Genomic DNA, 14,837 nt, shown 5'->3' with positions numbered 1-14,837 from the left:
GTACAACGCAAATTCACACGGTTCCTATACAAGAGAAAGAGAATACCGAAAAATTGCAATACTATGCCACTACTGCTTGCTTTTGCGCCATGAGGTGGACAATCCGCTTGTTTGGAGTAGATTTAATTTGTTTGTACCGGATAACTTCACGAATGCGGTGGGACGCAAAGGGCGACGCGCGCGAAAACTTTTTGCCGTTACAGCCGGTAAAACTTGATCCCGTCAAAAACCCGCAAGTATGCAATGCACCTATTACCAGAGCCGTTACACTCGTCAATCAGTTTCTTTCACAGATCCAGGACGCTGATGTATTTGCCGATAACATGGCACTATTAAAAGCAAAAATAGTTCAATTTGCAAATCTTTTAGTCCGTTCAATGTAAACAAATAATTAAATTGACATTTATTTTAACTTATTTGTAATTTTGTGTTTATATTACATACGCCTAATTTAAAATATTTGTTTACCTGTAATTTGACATAATTAAATTTAATTATAACTTAAAATCTATTTAATTGTAATTTGACGTAATTTAATTTTACTTTGTATAATTGTGTTATTTAATTTATTTACATTGAGATTGTTTGTATTGTATTATCTTGTGAGCGTTTTGGGGTCACCTGTAAGCCCGCAAGAGTTTCTCATTAATAAAATAAAAAATAAGACATATTCATAACATACAAAAATTCATCCTTTAATAGGTTTAAAAAGGGTTTGAAAGCTTGTAATGGGAACGATCGGAGGAGGGACTTGAAATTAGTAGGAATAGAAAATATTAGGAAGTACGAAAAATATTTTTTGTGTTTTCGAAAATTCAGCCCATAATAGGGATAAAAAGGGTTGAAAGTGTGTTTCAGGCAATAAAGTCGTGGACAACAGCTAGTAATGTATAAATATTATGTATTCATTAGTTCTTCACAGCATGATATTCAAATGCGGCAGTGAAAAAAAGTGGCGGTGACATAATCGGACAGACAGACGGACATGACGAATCTATAAGGGTTCCGTTTTTTGCCATTTGGCTACGGAACCCTAAAAATCAGACAAGTACTATAAGATATAATTTAATTGATTTCGCAACCTAGTGGCCGATTTTAGTGATAAAATAGTATAGTAGTAACTAAGTACGTAAGTAATAGATTTGGGAAAAATAGAAAACGAACTTAATCTATTAAATGTTCTGTAGGTACCTATACTGTACAAAAATGAATTAATAATAATGAGGACGTATTTAATATTGACATTAATCAAAATCTATTTTCATAACATAACACTTAAAAACTAGTACCGTACCTCAGACAAGGGCCGTGGAGTAATCCATCTCAGTGAGATCGCGTTGTTGACAGTGTAGTTGATGGTGCAATTCATAAATATTGTCTCGCCGGCAAGGAATCTATTGTCACGCGTTACTATTTGAGGTTTCACCGCATCATTTGAAACAGCTGCAAAGTAATGCGTTTTAAAAACATAAGTCACATCACAAACAAATTATGCTTAAAATATTAAAATGTTACATTTAAAACTGTAGGTAGATACAAATTATTTTCTTTAATAAAATAGTTTTTTTCTCACATATTCCAAAGAAGGGTCATCAAATGAAGTTAAATATCTCATTAACCTTCTGTACCGTTATTTGAAGCCTATTTAATATTTGAGAGTGCGATGCTATTTGACAGATGACGTAGCGGTTCACTATAGGCTGACACCTACCCCTATAGGCACTCGTATTTCAAGTTTTAACCCGCTCCGCCAGGCGCCCGTGGCGTGCGGCCACGGAGTGCTTCATTGGCGTTCTGTTTGTCGGAACGTTCGGTTCACTGCAAAAAATTCTTAGAAATCCTTAGATTCTTAGATTTTTTTGTAAGTACTAATTAATACAAAAGGTGTCAGCCTATAGTGAACCGCTACGTCATCTGTCAAACCGCATCGCACTCTCAAATATTAAATAGGCTTCAAATAAGGTATTTCGCTTAATAAGCGTTTTATTGTAAGGTAAAACGCTGCTATTAAATAAATACTCTCTTCCTCTTCTGTTACATAATCATATAAACATAACGTTAATACTCGTAATTTCCTGATTTTATACCTAAACCTTTAAGGTGACTTTGGATGGCAACTGCAGGAGCGTTATTGTTGCATCGTTAATGCTGCAGCGTTGACGCGGGCGGTGTCACCGTCAATTTTCTTGATAAAATGAATAACGGATTGAACGTTGTAATATAATCCTATAATAGAACGTTGTAATAACATTTTATCTATCTTCGGATGAGTGTAGCGTGTCGCACTATTGACAATAATTAATATAACATATTATGTGTGCTGGGTGGTTTTTAATTTGGTTGGTGTACCCCCAACTTTTTCATAGACTTTTGTCGGGTAGTTACACAAATCTCTGTTTTAAGAACTCTGAAACGTCAGAAACGAAGAAAGTAATAAAATAAATTCGCGATAAACCCGATATAAAAATGTTAATAGTGTTAAATGTTATAGCAACATTTTCATCCAAATATCAAAGTAATATTAAATGTCCTTTCATACATTCTATCGACAACTAAATGGGTGGATTTTGAATGTTTTGAGACAGTCATTTTTTGCGCGATACGTGCTTAGGCCCATAGGGAAAGTTGTTCAGTATGACGTACATAAACTTCACGTTCACATCGAAAAGTATAGCTAATGGTTGATAAGGTTGATGTATTTTAATAGGTATTTTGCTCGATTCTCGGCCCGATTCGAACTTTAAGATACCTACGTCAAACATTTGATAAAGATACGATATGGATAAGATATGTCAAAAGTGGAGTTTATTCAAACAATAACGTCAATTTTGACACTGACATATCCATTTCCTAAATATATCGTATCTTTAGGAATTAAAGTTCGAATCGAATCGGGACATATATGTCAGGTTGTTGACCCTTCTTTAGATTAAGGCCATACATATACAGAATAATAAAAGTTGTCTCTTCTGCTCCCGAACGTTAAGGATAATGGCATCTAAATGAATGCCTGTTTCTTAATTTTATCGGTTATAATTATAACCAATCTTGGCATAATTTGTATTTGTCCAAAGTGTACAGAAAAGACAAATTATAACTTACATTTCTGCATAACCCCAGTGTATAAGTACGAGTATCCCTATATAGCATGATATTCCTGTATTTTATGTAACTACAAATGAATACAATCGAAAGTAATAACACACAAATTTTAATTTAATGGCATTTTTGTATAAATACGCTTTTATCTAGAGATTACTACGACTGTGTTCTATTGATAAAAAATACTTATATATATATACAATATTAAAACTTGTTTTAAGGTTGGCCATTATCTCTTTATCCTCGTTCAACCCATTTATATAATAAACAACCGAAATGTTTACCTACTTCATAGTTTTCCTCTTAGCGTTACTGTAGGCTTGCCACGACTTTCTTACCAGTGTCCAACTGACATACTCGCTAAATATTTATTTCCAATATTTATTTAGTATTATTATTTATTATTTACATCTCACTCGCACTAATATGCCAGTACGAGCGAGACGCATACAAAGTATGTTACTCTCACGCTAACGAATATGTCCGTGTCAAAGTCGTGGTAGCCGTACTGGTAATGATCCCAACATATACTTACATTCATGACATACACCTATTTGAGTTACAAGATAAGTTAAAATATTAGTAAGGCTTATTATTTGTGCACAGACAAGTAAAATAGATAACACAGAAAGTACAGAAACACACCAAAGAAAGTAAAAAAAATGAAATAGAAGGAAGCAAGAAGCAGGCGACATGAAACAGATTTGTCAAACAAATAATTAGATTAGTACGACAACATACACAGAACAAAAATAAAAACAGAATAATACCACCACACCATGCTACCTCAAGTAATTAAGTCATCTCTACCTTACAATCAATTTGGGTATGACTTACTAGGTAGACGTAAATGAATGTAGGCACTTTTCCGCGAGGTGTGGATGCCGCGACGCCCCTCGCACGTGTAACTGTAAGTCTCAGTCTTACGTACTTTGACTAAAAACCCAATCTTGTTTATTCGTACTATCTTGCTTTGATTCGATTTCACCTGCCGTGTCTCATTCTTCTATCGTCAATAAATCATGTATAGGTTAGTATCGTTGCACATTTTTACAAGATAAATTAGGTATGTTTTTCAATTTTTAACAAACTAAACAACTAGATAAAAGAAAGGTTTTCCTTTCATTTATTTTATGTATTGGAATAAAACGTTAAAATTGAAAAACATATCTTACACTCTTCCACGAAAATGTTAGCGAACAAACTTTGTTATATGCCATATTTAATTTACCAGGTTGTAAAAAAATAACAAAGCTACCTATATAGATTATGACTAAGAAACTCACTATTTTTTTTTCTATAATATCAAAACATAGAAACCCTAATGCAATCAATTATTGTTTCCTCAAATAAACGCAATCGCCTGGCAATATTCTCTGAAAGGAGGTTTAACGTTATTCCAAAAAAATTGCCGTAGGTACATATTTACTCTCACATCAATACATAACCATTTTCGTGCAAGAGTATTATGTAAGTTAAATAAAATTTGCACGTTTTAGACACCTACTTATATCCAAATACACTTTTGTTTGGTTTCGTAACCCGTTCCTGCTAAATTCACATATCAATTCTGTCATCGGCTCTAAGTCCACAGTGTCGGTTGTATCTAAGATGTATCCCATTTTAGCATTATATTGACTCTGAATGAATTCCTGTGTATTAATGATGAAATGACCTTTAATGAAAACGGTTACCATGCCATTTAGATTAATTTATATAGCTAAAAGCTATTATTCGCCCTTCATGGTGTCAAAGTATTTTTCATGCAAATAAGTTGTTATAACTACAAAGTATTCAAATCAGAAATACAGTTTTATACAAAATCAGCGATCATTTTATTTGTATTGTACAGCAAAGGCGTGATCATTCTCTGTTAATATTTAGTAGGTACCTAGCATGCAAATGTTGTAAGAAACACTAATACTTTGTTAAATTATAATTATTTCCACTCATAGTTAGAAAACATAATTTATTTTTTTAATAGATACTCTAGTGAACTTGATTATGTACGCAACTATTTTACTAAATCTAATGTATATACATACCATAGTCAAATTAACTTGTACGTCAGGAAACGTGGGTCTACATTCAATAACCGTTTTGGCACCAGGTTTCACCACATAAACGATTTCTCTCATTGGCGCTATTACATTTTGTGAATCTAAAATCACGACATTAATTATTTATTTATCTTATTTGCGAAATCAGTGTATCTTTTAAAGTTGGTTAGAATACGAATGAGACCGATATATAAAAATGATCTCACCATTCACGTAGACGTACGTATATGAGATGTGTTGAGTGTTGGTCGGTTCCTCGACCAGATCGTTAAATATGAGCGACGGGTCGACTTGGTCGTCGTGGCAGGCGTAGTAACCGACCGCGAAGGGATCCACGCTGTACAGATCTAACGCTATTTCGTATTCGTACTCGTTATCGGACGGAGCCACCTTTCGCAGTATTTTTTTAAAATCCGTGTCTTCGTCCTCTGCCGCTTCTTGTATTGTAAAATTTATTGGCCTTTTCCCTTTGCAGTGAATGGTATAGTTTTGTTTATTTTGTAGTAATATTTCGTTAGGTGACATAATAATAGGACCACTTATTTGTTGAGCATCTGAAAATGACAATTAATCTCATATCGGTACTGAAAATATTACAGGCCAAAACTTTCAAATTATTTGCAAGTTCCTTTTTTTTTAATTGTTCATTTTAATGAATTTGACAATGTGATGATGTAATTCTATATTTTGTAAAATACCATATTATTGAGTGATACGAATGTCCATATAGACACATGTTGACATATTAAAATCACATCGGAGAGATAAAAGTAGGGTTTCTGGTTTCTCGAGGCTCGGGACCTTTTTTATTTCTCGAGGCTCGGGAATTCTCGAGTTTCTCGAGTATTTTGAAAGACTCAAAATATATGATGTTATTTTCATTTTTTTGCTTTATTACAAATCAGATGCATATGAGGCGTAGGTGATATCAATAATCATATTTTTAATTACCATAAATTGCACTTAATATTCAAAAATTCAACAAAATATAAAAAACTATAGATGCAGGCGTTTGCGCCGGCCATGTAATATGCTATAGTGTATTTCTTTAGGTTTTTAACAAAATGTAAACAAATAAAAATATGATGTTTTATTAGGCAAGAATATTCAAGTGAATTAATTTAACTCGATGTGACAAACTTACAGAAGATTTACTACGTAATATACTCACTCAGCGTAACAATAAAGCGGCTAAAATTATGCTATTTTACCAATAGGAATATATCGGGATGATTAATAGTAAATTAGTTTTGTGATAATTGTTATTACATGGCCCTGTAATTCGCCTTTTAGCATTAAAAATAAGATCTAATCTTGACGTGTCTTTTTATTAAAAAACACGTTTGAAAAATAAGTCGACGCAAATATGGAAAAATTGTAAATCATATACGATTACTTACATTATTTGGCTTTCATAAGTAATAATTACTATTTTTTTAATACGTTTTTAATAAAAACACGACAAGATTGTTTACCTTTTTCTAATGTTAAAGGAAGCATAGTAATGATCCTTGCACGATACGTTTGAGAACGAAAAGTTACATAATATGAAAATATGATCAAGGCAGTTTATTATTTAACTACCTAAAGAAATACACTATAAACACATCAAGTGTTATACGAGTGTTTTCCTTTAACTATAACAAGAGATTTATTTCTCGAGTTCTCGAGGCATTTACTTTTTTATTCCCGCCTCGGCGAAGGCCGAATTTCTCGAGATTTCCCGCCTCAAGAATTCTCGAGCAGAAACCCTATAAAGTGAGTATGAGTGATAAAGTTTGACTATTAAAATATTTGTGGAAATATGCACCATTTTTTTATCCCATAGCCATATCCTCTCAGGTGAGTATGTAGGTCAAGTTAAGTTTTAAAATGGGACCAACCCCGAAATAGCAAATAAAAACGCTGCCCCTTAAATCTGTCAACGTTTGATCAGTATTTAGTAAAAGTTTTTCGGTGTGATCTACATATTCACCTTGCAGAGAAGGAGTATACGGGTAAATCAGACTAGGTACTTCAGATTTTTTGGTAGGTATTTCCAAAAATGGGCTTTTCAAATTATGGTTTTTTTTCAATCATGCAGGCATATATAACAACTAATGTTGCCTGTATATACCCCAGACCTTAAACTTTTTCCAGGCATAGAACGATTTATCGACCACATACACGCCAATATAATTTCAACTTTAGCTTTCTGATTTAAGGTTCAAATTAGATAGCACTTTCGGGAAATGTAACTTGGCCTCATATTAACCATCAAAGCTGGATTCATTGGAACTTGGAAAATGTTTAAATACCATAATTTCAGTATAACATTATCTTCACGGTCAACATTATAAAATAAAGTTATTGAAACATTATTTAAATGTTATTAAACCGGTATTCCATACCGTTATTTCGTAACCTTACTTTCATTACGTGACACTCAATACCTCGAACGCGACCACTAAGCCAAGATGCTACTTAGGTAAGTAGACGATTAGTTTCTATGATGGACCTTGCTCACTATGGCCAGTGTAACAGAATGTTACGTTGTGGTGTAAACATAATTACATCGGAAATGACTATGTACCATCACGTCTGTAAATATCGATACGAACAAACCAGAAATGTACACGACCTTATTGCTTATAATATTAAGGTGTATACATATTTTTGGCATTTAGTCGTCCGTATCTCTATATTTTCAGACATTACTGTACCTATCAAATTCTTTTTTTTCTTCATTTCAACTTTAGTTTTTAATTCTAATCTTAGATATGTTTATTTAATAACTTTCCATGGGTGTCACTTGTCTGTAAATAAACGAATTTAATTAAATTATAATTGATAACGTTATTATATCGAAATAAATAATAACGTTAGAAATAGCGCTCCGATTGAACGCAATTTCAAATACAAACGAAATAAAATGTTATAATATCGATTTTTTGTTTCATGGCGTTATAAAGATCTGATCGAGTGATTTTTGGGTGATTTTTGGAATTACCTGACATTTTAGAAGTATTAGAAAGTACACTAATACCTACACTTTGCGATGACAACTGTACCCCTAGTGTAACTTTGATCGACATCATAACGTGACGAACGCGTTTGCGTTAAGTCTCATTTTGTATAGGATTTTGAGGTTCCAAAACGTCCCGCTTGGCGCGCTCTTTCGAAATCCAATACAAAATGAGACTAAACGCAAACGTGTACGTCACGTTTGGGAATCGATTTTATTTACACTAGGGGTACAGTTATCTAAACCGGCTGTATTGATTTCAAAACCCTTTCAATTGTTTAAAAGCGACAAAAAACATTAAGTTTCGTTGAATTTTTCAGGTAATTATTTCGTGGTTTTCGTACAAAAAGTAGTCGAAAGAAAAGTAGCAACGCTTAAATTTTGAGACGATATTGTGAACAGATTGCAATACTCGCGTAAAATAGATACTCGTAGCTGCGGAAAAAAAACTCCTATACAAAATGTCAAGGTCAGACAGCCAAAATGTATGAAACAAACTATATTTTTTTGCGATTTCTGGGTTGATCCCATAGTAAAAGTTGCTCAGTATATGACCTATATGTATATTCACCCCGTAAATTATTGCAGGTGACTAAATAAACAATCTGTATATATGTATTCATAATTCGAAGATATTATAAACACGTTTTAACATTCCTGGCAACATAACAAAAAACAATCTTCGTAAATTAGTCGGGTTCATTGTTTCCCACCAAGCTTTGGTCTGTCTGGTCTAGTCTGGTGGTCTACCGTTTTGAAGTGACACTTGGGACTTTTTAGAAGTAGACAGAAATGAAAAGTATTGAAAGTTCTATGAGAACATCTCATTCGGTCAGGTCCCCCCTCACCCTTGTCTCCTCTATAGTATTGTTCCTCTGAGACAGGGATCGGAAACCGGTATTTTTTTGTATGGGAACGAAAACGGTATTTTTTCGTTTTTTGTTAATTATTTCATTTCTAATTGGGCAATCTAAAAATACGAAGTCGTTATCAAAAAACACAACCGAGTCCTATATTTGGAGTATAAAATAGATAAACCGAAATATATATTTATTTCAAAGTTTTTCAAAAAAACCGGTTCCGATCCCTGCTCTTAGATACTAAACGTTGGTAGATCTCAAGTTGTTGCAATGGTCAACTAACTGTGTCGATGAGGGTATGCTTTAATTTTAGGTACCTACCAAAAGAAAGCCGAACTCGAACATGTTATAGGTAGTCTGGGTCCTCCCCTCTCTAAATAATTTCAAACGAATAGTCTCTTTTGTAACTTGGTATGCACTTCTGACCTGGGCAATATCGTAAAAAAATTGCGCAACGCATAATTCAAACCTTCAAGAAAAGAGCGTACTCCCATCTTAAAGGCCGGCAACGCACTAACAACCCCTCTGGTGTTACAGGTGTCTATGGGCGGCGGTAATCGCTTACCATCAGGTGATCCGTCTGCTCGTTTGCCTCCTCTATCATAAAAAAAAATTGATTATTTTGGGACATTATTAGTTTGTATTATTTTTTTTTTTAATTTTTAATTATTAATAATTTCATTGTTATTACTTTTTGTATACGAGTAGGTACTACTAAGGTATATAGACTCAAGAGTTGTAACTAACAAATGTTCATGGGCTCCAAGCCTGAAATAAACAAATATTTAATTTAAATTGTAAGGTATAGGGTTAGAGCCGGTGTAGCTTTATTTGACGTTCACAAGCGCATTGTATTATGCCTACTTGAATAATAAAATATATTTATCTTTAATTTAAATTAATAATATAACAATAACTATAGGTCCTAATCAACATATTTCACAGTCAAAATTGTAAAGAATTTAATGAATCAACCGTTTCTCCAAAAATAATGTAAAACTGCAAATTGGGACATATAAGAAGCGGAAAAAACCACTTGACACATAAGCTACCAGCACGCCAAGTTTCATGCTTTCGTCCGGATGCGACTGTACTTAGAGTTAAGAACCCGTACTATGTAACAGCGATGGTAGTTGTGACGCGACCTGGTAGCCACTCGTGTCCTATCCGATCCATTAATTAGCCTTGCGCACGTAGGGCGCGGCGCGGGCGCGGTCAACATTCACCAAATTAATCCTACAGGTTCAACAAATGAACTACAGCAATTGGTCATATCAACCTCCAAAACAATTACCAATTAAGTGATTAAATTCCCGCGGTGCTAATCGATGAGAGGTCATCACAATAAGTGACAGCAGTGACGTGTTTGCGAGCTGAATAACATGTGTTTGTCTAGACATGTTGTTAGGTTTTAATTGGTAATGTTATCTACCTTCTACCTACTTAATAGAAGAGTACAGGTGTTTAGGTAACTATACCTAACTTAACATCTGCGAGACAGGTCTGACGGATACGTTTGTCCCATGTCCCTAACTAGTAGCGTTGTGTAACCTCGCAAGTTTCAAATCATTTCCAAAAACTGGATCAAAAAAACAACATATAAATACCGATTCTTTCTTATTTTCTTTCTTTAAAAAAAAATTATAGGGACATTCTTACACAAATTGACTAATTCCCACGGTAAGCTAAAAAGGCTTGTGTTGTGGGTACTCAGACAACGATATACATAATATACAAATACTTAAATACATAGAAAACATCCATGACTCAGGAACAAATATCTGTGCTGGTCACGCAGATAAAATGCCCTTACCGGGATTCGAACCCAGGACCATCGGCTTCACAGCCAGGACACTACCCGCTAGGCCAGACCGGTCAGCAGGTATTTGCACCTGCTCATAAAAATTCAAAAGAGCTAGCCTAAAAATGCAACCTGAGGAGGAAAACAACTGGGTAAGTTCGCCTTTGTACATAACATTTGTTTTCTTGTTTAATTTTGTCTGTTTTATGTTAACCTGTTTATGTGCAATAAAGTGACATACATACATACATACATACTGGATATAGAAACGTATTTTTGACATAAGAAAGCCGAAACGGAGACGTTTCGCACGCTTTTTAAAGATAAGATAGTTCGTTATTTTACAAGAACGATGTACTTAGTCGTATTTAATTTAATGGTATAATATTTATCCCCCTTATTCATAAAACGTAGCAAAATTCCCATTTTAACAAACACATAGTTAAGTTAAAATAACAGATAAGAACAAAATTATTATCAAGGGCTTGTTGCTAGACTTTACCAGCATTTGTGAAAAACGGCATATTATGTCGCGTACTGTACTGTCTAATGTAAAACTAATTTCACTTGCATTAACGTCCAATACATATGTTTAAAAGTAATACAATACAATATAATAATAAATAAATAAATAAATATTATAGGACATTATTACACAAATTGACTAAGTCCCACAGTAAGCTCATTAAGGCTTGTGTTGGGGGTACTTAGACAACGATATATATAATATATAAATATTTATAAATACTTAAATACATAGAAAACACCCATGACTCAGGAACAAATATCCATGCTCGTCACACGAATAAATGCCCTTACCAGGATTTGAACCCGGGACCATCAGCTTCGTAGGCAGGGTCACTACCCACTAGGCCAAACCGGTCGTCAAAACAATACAATACAAATCCTCTTTATTGCACAACCTCTGAATAAATGTACATGGAAACAAATATAAATACAAGTACAACTAAGTACCTATTCTAATTCAAACTGTAACATTTAACTTTAACATATTCTACATATAATGTTTCAATAAAAAAATAAAACGATACAGTTGATATTTCTTAAAACAGTCAGTATTCAAGTTGCCTTATAAACCGTATTTGTTGCTAACAACCGGATGGTCCGATATGAGACCGAGCGAGCATCCTGTAGATGCTAAAATTATTGCAGAATGAGATATTTCCTTTCATAACCAGCAGTGTAGTAAATTGACTATAAAGTTTCTATAAAGAAATGAGTGCAAAGAGGTAAGTGTTTTTTAATTTAATACATAAGTCTTTATGGAATTTTGTACCATGTCAATGGAAATATATACCTAAAAAAATACACATACTACATACTAAAATAAAAGGGTTGGGTGTCAAATTAGTCCAAGTATTTAAGTAACCTAATTAATATATTATTATTTGTTATAATTTATATTAATTTTACGGTACGACCCACGCGTTTTTGGTCACTCGCGCGACATGTTTTGGAGCGCCTATTGGCAATACTCATAGACGTCTGTCAAATCTAGCAAACCGTTATTCGTTTGCCACTACTTATCAGTCATACCTACCGATATTTGTATTTGATAGGAAAATACAAAATATAATCGAGCTTTCCTAAGTGTCATAAAATTTTTGTGTCTGAGTGAAACTTTGTTTTTTTTAATGTAAGTCTGGCTACTTTCAAAATGGTTTGTAATAGTTCCCTGAATATCATATATGAAAATCAAGAGTGAGAATAAATAAATAAATAAAAATTTATTTATTCGTTAGCATACATGCTTTTTACATATCAGGGTAGATGTCTCTTTTTAAGTATTCAGAGATACTTGTGGTAAGAGACATCGCTCTTCCGCAGTAAAGTATCTTAACTAACAAAGGTGATACAGATTAACTAAAATACAGAAAACGCTATATTACTACATGATGAGTTGAGTAGAAAATAGAAAAGAAAATTAATAAACTTACAGGGTAAAGATACCAGGTTTCCAGTTCACTTAAGAGGGGAGTAGGGGGAGGGGTGTGTGTATGGAATATAAAATAATGTAGAATATAAGTAAAGTTACAATATCTTTTTGACAGCTTTAAAGCGTGTGCTAAAAGTTACCGCCGGCGGAAATGGTCTGGCAATGTTGATTATCAATTTTTAACAATATTTTCTATAAGATACATAAAAATCTGCCATGCGAATATTAAAAAGTTTAGTATTATTTTTACCAACCTTTAGGACCTTGTACCGGACAAATGGCTATCGGGCCAATATAGCAAGTATGCAGACATTAAAAGTACATATGTACTAACAGCATATTATCCCATACATTTTATTCATGATAAAATTTGTAAGGTCTGGCGGGTCTGGGATCTTGGACTACACCTACATGTATGTATTAGTACCTATTTCTAGCAAAAACGAGTGATTCACAACTAAATTGATCATTATTATAATTATCATCGACAGGTTACTTGTGGTCTAGGTCTAGTTATTATCGTAATGTTCAATTTCTATTTCAATTTATTTAATACTGTAATACATGTACATAATAGGTGTTACATTATATGAAGTAAGATCATGACACCCTGTAAGGGCACACAATAATGCAATTAGGTGACATAATAATACCATTTTACTTAGTATCAATTAAATAACACGAAAATAAAGGACAGACAATCTTATCAGTAAATCTAAGAACATAAAACGTCAACGTCAACAATATGATTAATTGAATTGATTTGTTTAATTGATTAATAATTATTATTAGGTATTCACTATGCGTAGGGCCAGAGGGGCATAACAGTGCTGTGGGTATAGGCAGACCGACGATATTAATTATGTATGTTATTTTTCTTCGGTATCGTCAATAAATTCTTGAAGGCTATAGGAGCTCTTATTTACTAGAAATTGTTTAAGTTCATGTGTGAATTTATTTTCAGACGTTTCGTTCTTTAATTTATCTGAGAGCTTGTTGTATATCTTAATAGCCATCATGTTTGGGCTTGCTTGGTACAGTTTTAAATTAGTATTAATACCTAGTGAATTTTAATTTTAAAAAGAAAAGAAGATTTTTTGTAATTACTCAAATATGGCTGGCCCGATCATGTTCGCTATAGTTTTCATAGAAATCATTTAGTAAGCTTTTGTTTCACGATTTTTTCATGTTTTTGGACCAATAAAAGTAGGAGGAGGGGAGACACATATTTTTTTTTCTTTCGGAGATATTATTTCCGAAAATATTATCTTTATCAAAAATGGTTTATGGAGATGGAGATCCTTATTATTTTTATAAGGCCTATCCAACGATACCCCAAGGCCCAAAGTAAAAAAAAAAACATTTTGTATGGGAGGTACCCTAAAAAAACTTTTATTTGTAGTTTTTAACAGCATTCAATTAAAAGTATCAACCGCGCAATGGAAAAATACTTCAAGTAATCCTGTCGTCTTTGTTTATATCATTAAACCAAACATAAATCATACACTAAGTTATTCATAACATTGATCCAAGGTTACGCTAAATCACGTGAAAATTACAACGAATGATTTGTCTCAATTGAATGACAAGCTAAGAATAAGATGGGTACGTACAAATCATGAAGTGCTATCTAAATCTACACTTATCGTATCGTCGAATCAAGAACAAAAGAGGGGTAACATTATGCAAAGGAAATATTCCCCAATTATATGAGCATGGCTTTTTCACAATTTTATAACTAGCTAGATTAGTTCGTAATCCGGGCTCGAACAAATCATGCGGATGATGTTTGTATTTAAACCACCGTGTGACATGTCACACTAACTAACAAAATAATCGTAAATAATTCCATGGAATTTAGGTGACAGGGTGAGGTCTTGAATAAAATAATCTCACGAAACTTGTTACTGTAAGCATAGAGATATAACCAAACTTAGAGTGCTCACTCCATGAGCGTTTCTCACAGCGTTTCAACCGCGGACAGTCCCCTGCCCACATTTATGATGAAGTTCTAGAAGACCCGTGGGTCATTTTTGTTTATTTTAAATAAGAA

The 14,837-nt window shown here is 33.4% G+C and overlaps 1 protein-coding gene across 6 annotated transcripts in view; it reads right to left on the bottom strand.

Annotated features, from left to right (window-relative positions):
* The window catches only part of LOC133516852 (vascular endothelial growth factor receptor 1), a 76,575-nt gene that overhangs the window by 43,110 nt on the left and 18,628 nt on the right, over positions 1 to 14,837 (bottom strand). For 3 of the 6 annotated variants that reach the window (XM_061849849.1, XM_061849851.1, XM_061849852.1), the window contains exons 2-5: positions 5,369 to 5,716; positions 5,148 to 5,263; positions 3,940 to 4,108; positions 1,295 to 1,443 (exon numbers count right to left, since the gene is read on the bottom strand). In XM_061849849.1, the coding sequence (XP_061705833.1) occupies positions 1,295 to 1,443; positions 3,940 to 4,108; positions 5,148 to 5,263; positions 5,369 to 5,716 (782 nt within the window). Of the gene's footprint in view, positions 1 to 1,294; positions 1,444 to 3,939; positions 4,109 to 4,609; positions 4,755 to 5,147; positions 5,264 to 5,368; positions 5,717 to 14,837 lie in introns of those variants that run through there. The other 3 variants (XM_061849850.1, XM_061849854.1, XM_061849853.1) reach the window with 3 other exon arrangements.

The sequence above is a fragment of the Cydia pomonella genome, chromosome 4 (genome assembly GCF_033807575.1).
Source record: "Cydia pomonella isolate Wapato2018A chromosome 4, ilCydPomo1, whole genome shotgun sequence".
NCBI classification, from domain to species: domain Eukaryota; kingdom Metazoa; phylum Arthropoda; class Insecta; order Lepidoptera; family Tortricidae; genus Cydia; species Cydia pomonella.
The sequence above is the reverse complement of the archived record's forward strand: the minus strand, read 5'-3'. Positions and strand labels throughout refer to the sequence as shown.